The sequence below is a fragment of the Lolium perenne genome, chromosome 2, assembly GCF_019359855.2.
Source record: "Lolium perenne isolate Kyuss_39 chromosome 2, Kyuss_2.0, whole genome shotgun sequence".
NCBI classification, from domain to species: domain Eukaryota; kingdom Viridiplantae; phylum Streptophyta; class Magnoliopsida; order Poales; family Poaceae; genus Lolium; species Lolium perenne.
Window position 1 is genome coordinate 13150080 of NC_067245.2, and position 5092 is coordinate 13155171.

The 5092-nt window shown below is 38.7% G+C and overlaps 1 protein-coding gene across 1 annotated transcript; it reads left to right on the top strand.

Moving 5' to 3' along the window:
• The first annotated feature begins 819 nt into the window (after window positions 1-819).
• Window positions 820-4565, top strand: LOC127331216 (uncharacterized). The gene is made up of 8 exons (XM_051357289.2): window positions 820-966; window positions 1088-1204; window positions 1303-1380; window positions 2129-2254; window positions 2352-2456; window positions 2527-2673; window positions 3111-3237; window positions 4105-4565. The coding sequence occupies exons 1-8, from the start codon at window positions 856-858 to the stop codon at window positions 4317-4319; spliced, it is 1026 nt and encodes a 341-aa protein (XP_051213249.2). The 5' UTR covers window positions 820-855; the 3' UTR covers window positions 4320-4565.
• Window positions 4566-5092: the final 527 nt, after the last annotated feature.

The following is a 5092-nucleotide window of genomic DNA, read 5'->3' on the forward strand; positions in this document are numbered from 1 at the left end:
GATCGATGTTGGCACAGTATGATACGTATGTACACATTGGCGAGCTTTGTGTCAATTAAATGCGATCGGAGGGAGTAGGAGTGTTTTCATCAAGGCTAGCTCGTAATATTCAGTCGATTCCAGAACCTGCAATTTGTGTAATAGTTTCATCTAATCTTAAGTTGCATCAGTTGTCTTTAATCAAACATGTGGCTGGCTGGCTAGTTTGGCACATATAGTGTAGTCACTTTTATTCATCATTGTTTGGAAAAAATATATCAAAAAATCTGTGATGGTCATGTCAAAATTCGGACGCTCTTGGTAACTATTATTATTAGGTAATCAATCAATCTATTAATTAGGCTAACAAGTAGTTTGATTTTCTTAAAGAAAGTCGGCGTCTACCGTCTAGTTTGGAGAGAGAGAAATCTGGAATTCTGGATAGAGATCAGAGCTAGGTACGCATGCAAATGCTCATCGGAAGGCGGGAAACGAGATAGCGATATACTACAAAGTTAACAGGACCCGCGTTCCTATTACAAACCAGAATTTGGTTCTTCTGCCGAGTTAAGGAGCCCTTCTTTTTTTTGGAAAGGTGGGTAGGTTGATATTCGGCCTCTTTATTTTTGGTAAGAAACGCATGTCGATAGATTGCCTCACTCACACCCTTCCAATTTTGACCACCACAATAAATTGCCTGTGCATAGCTAGATAGATCGCCTCACTCAAACCCTTCCAATTTTGACCACCACAATAAATGAAATAGCTGTACATAAATTCCCTTGCTCCTCTATTTATATCTAGACTAGAGAGGGTTTAGGCTGACAGATAGAAGGGAGACAGTTTAGAGGGACTGATCGATCACAGACTGAGAGAATGAATGTCAAGAAGAACGAGGAAGAAGGTGTGGAGCACCGACCAGACTGGCTCCCCGATGGCTGGGTTATGGAGGTCAAACATGGTGAGGATGGGCTCCCTACCAGGTATGCCAACCTTGTATTCACCTGAGATAGATTACTTTTAACACCTGAACATTCTCTATACATGTTTTTTTTCTTCTGTTCTTCTGTTCTGTTTTTCAGATATGTAATTTACTTTTTCTTTCCAGTATTTCGTTTCTCCCGTGTCAGGGTCCGGATTCAGGATGAAGGCGGAGGTCCTGAACTATCTCTTCTCTGAGATGGATGAGCATTGGATACAATCTAAGAAGTCCGCTGCACTGGATGTATGTTTTTCTTAGTCTGGTGGTGAAGTCATTCTGTATTTCTGTTTTACATATAACCATGACCCTTGTGTGGATCACTCTGTTGTGGTAATATGCAGAAGGTGAACGAATGGCTTCCAAAGGGGTGGTTGGATGAGATTAGAGCTGGGGGTGAGAACATGGATAAGATGTTCAAGGTAATATTTTTTCTTCCTTTAAAATATCTTGTAGTACTATATCTGTTCCTCAATGAATGATTTTCTAGAAAGCACATAATCACTTTATTAATTTAACTACTAAGGCCATCTACAACTCGCGCAAGGGGGTATGGGGCTTAGCGTGGGCGCCAAGGTCGCAATCCCAGCCGTTTGAAATGGGTTGCCGCTATAAATTGCAAGTAGGTTGCGCCCTGGATTGCCGCGCAGGTCCAAAAACTTTATTTGGTAAGGTTCCAATGTATAGTACCATTAGAGTTTTCATGAGAAGTATTCTCGGAATATATATCTTCATGATTACCTATTTGGTTGCATGAACATCTAATCCATTTGACTTTTATCATGTCATATGGAAAATTATGAAAACTCATCTTTGATGGTATTCATGGTATAATTAGTGTACAAAGTGAAACTCCAGGACAACAGTTGCATTCAAACCGAAAAACTCTTGTAATTTCCTAACTCAATGCGTGTTGATTGTCTATAATTGCCTCTGGGGCGAGGAACGATTATCAACGGTTCATTCAGCTTTCCACATGTGAGAGCATTAAGTGTAGATGATTGGATGTGAATTAAGCAAGCATTATATGTTTTACTAGGCTAACAATCAAGGGTCATATGAGAAATAGAACGTATGTACAGTAAAAGACTAACATCAAATGTCAACAATAAATTTACTCATATCATACTTTTTTATCTGATTATAACATTGTGTGTATATTTTCCGCAGTTTTATGTCCACCCTGCAATGGGAGTACGTGTATTCTCTAAAGAAGATGTACTACTCTCTGTTGAGGAAATGAAGATCACTGAATGTGTTACAGATGGACAATGCGACACAAACTCTCAAGATAATGTGTATTTCTTACCATCACTATTTCCGCTACATAACTAAAAATTTATATCTTAAATGATTTGATACTCTGAAACTAATTTGTATTGTTATATTGTAGATTCTAGCCTTGCTGGAGTTCAACCTACCTGAGTTGCCACAAGGATGGGTCAAAGAGATAGTATACAGAAGAACAAGGACAAGGACGGGAATAAAGAAATATCTGGTATAGATAAAAAATGACAACTAAAAACCTTCGTTTTTGTTTGAATCTTCTAATCGCTGTTATTGTGCAGTACTATACGGATCCTGTTACCCAATATGTCTTCCGTACTCTGAAGGCTGCAATTAGATTTCTTGAAACGGGGGAAGTCACAAAACGTAAATTTATTCAAAAGACAAGTGTCCATGACTTGTACTCTTTTGAAAAATCTGCTGATCTGGTAAAATGAGCCTCCATTTTATATACTAGTAATTATCCTTACGCCAGTACCTCTTCCTAGATTTTTGTTTTGTTTAGACTTGCTTGACTTGGCAGAATATGAAATGTAGTATTTTTCTTTTCCGCGTTTATGACTCACAATTCGTGAAAATAAAAGAATATTACATGGGAACATGCATGTTTGATACAAACTATCACATCTTATAAAAATTGAATATATCCTTCAGTATGTATCACTTCATTTGCAAGTAATAAGGTATTGCAAAAGTAGGCGAAAGGTAAATCTTTTTCACATTTATTTCATGCAATTATCTTTTGTGCTATTTTCGGAATCAGTACACGCCTAGGCCATTTCAGATATTTCTGTTAACAAAATAATTTCTTTACAGATATTTGATACTTCATATAATGCATATGTTTAACTGACTATTTTCGTAGCATGAGAGTTTGCACAAGAGACTAGCAAATATTTTGAAGTATGCTAAAACACGTGCAAGTTCACCAAAACCAAGAGGGCCAGCACAAAGGGAGAAAATAAACTGCAATGGCCAAACATCATATAGCAGTAAGTTCCTCATTATCGGTGATATATCATAGTACCCTTTTTTATCCCTACATATGTTGCTCATATTCTCTTCCTTAGGTTCTTCCATCATGGGTAGTCCTGGTTAATACTTTTCTTGCATTACAAGGATATAGAGAAATTACCCTGTGATGTCAGAACATAGACGTCCAGTAACAAAGCAAATACCTCAAGCACACTACTGTACTTGTTAAATTTAACCATCTTCTTTATGTGTGAATGTGTTGCCTAAAGGTTCGATTGTTTGTTTTTTATAATCTATCTCATGGTATCCATTAGTACACTAGTCTAGTTTACATTCATTGCTCACCCGACTTTATGTAATCAAATATGAGCCTTTTAAAGTTACCCAATGCCTCTGTATGCCATTTTTCTAAACTTTCGATAAATATTTGATGTAAAGATATTATCTTCATGTCAAGTGTACAACTTGTACGTGCAGTTTTTTTCCCAACCAAATGTTGATCTTTCTATCCATTCGGCTCTATTTGGTTTCAAGTACATACAATCATCCATGTGCTTAGTTTTAATAAAGGAAGCCGTATGCATCACTTGATGCGAGGCTGGGGAATCCCCATTTTGAAAGAAAAAAAATGTGCTTAGTTTTGAGCAGTAGCAAAACATGGTATGATTTCTCTTGAAAACACTATTGGCTGAATCTGTAAATCTTCCAAGACCACTTTAACACCAATGTAATATTAGCCTTCTATCCATCTACCTAATACTAGTGCATACAGCTTGTGTGTGATTCATTTGGAAAATTGTGTGTGCAACTCTGTGGTAGGCCTAGTTGATCCAAGATCAATTTGTATGGCCTCCATAATAACTTATATTTTTATGCTGGTATAGGCGAGGACAGAGACACCGACGACGACACCTCTACAGGCTCGGACTCACCAAATGAGCACCAAAACATCAAGAACAAAACAATAAAGAATAAAAGGGGAGAATCAACAAGCTGGTCCGAGACTATCAAGCGTCCAAGAGGGAAACTTGTGAAAACAAACAGATCAAACACAACGAAGGTTAGCACCAAAAGAGAAGTCAAACAACATACGGGCTAATCAAGCAAGGAATGGCAGGACATGAAGCCATCGAGGGCAAAAACTATAGAAATCACTGGTTTTTGTATCAAATAGTAATATTTAGCCAGCATTTTGTTCCATTTTGCTTGCACAACTTCATTATACTTTAGACTAAAGAGTTCTATAATCTCTGTTGGGTTGTCCGAGGCTCGAACTGAAGGCATCAACTATATAGCAATAGCCATTATGTCCTAGGGCAGGAGACCCGCCGAGAGTCCTCGCACATGCCGCAATTCCAAATTACTAGTGGATTGAGTCTTGTTCTTTTTTGAATGGTATTGAGTTTTTTTTTTTTTTGGAAGAAGGTTCGATGATCAATTGGTCACCATCATCATTTAATAATCGAGCAAACGTCACGGCAAGAAATTGCAAACAGTTGGGTGAAGATGTCTTGAGAAATCGTGGCATGCGGCAAAGCTATGTGTTCCAAAGCTGGCGGCGCGCCTGTGGTCGCGTGCAGCTGGTCTTGCCCGCTCGAGTCTCCGTTCTCAGAACCTTTTAATACATCGGGAGCACTGAATTATGGAAGTCCGGCTCCCTAGTGCACGTGGTGTGTTCGTGAACCGTTTTCTTCTCGCTATGGCAATTTTAAGGGCGATCTAGGCTTTACCGTGGCGGCGGCGATGGCCGCATCTCTGGTGCTTTGCGAGGCTCCGTTTATGTCAATGTCCTGCTTGCATCTGACCTAGCCAAGTGCATGCAGTATATGTGTCGTATTTCTAGACCACGGGTTCTAGTACAGTCGAGTGTTT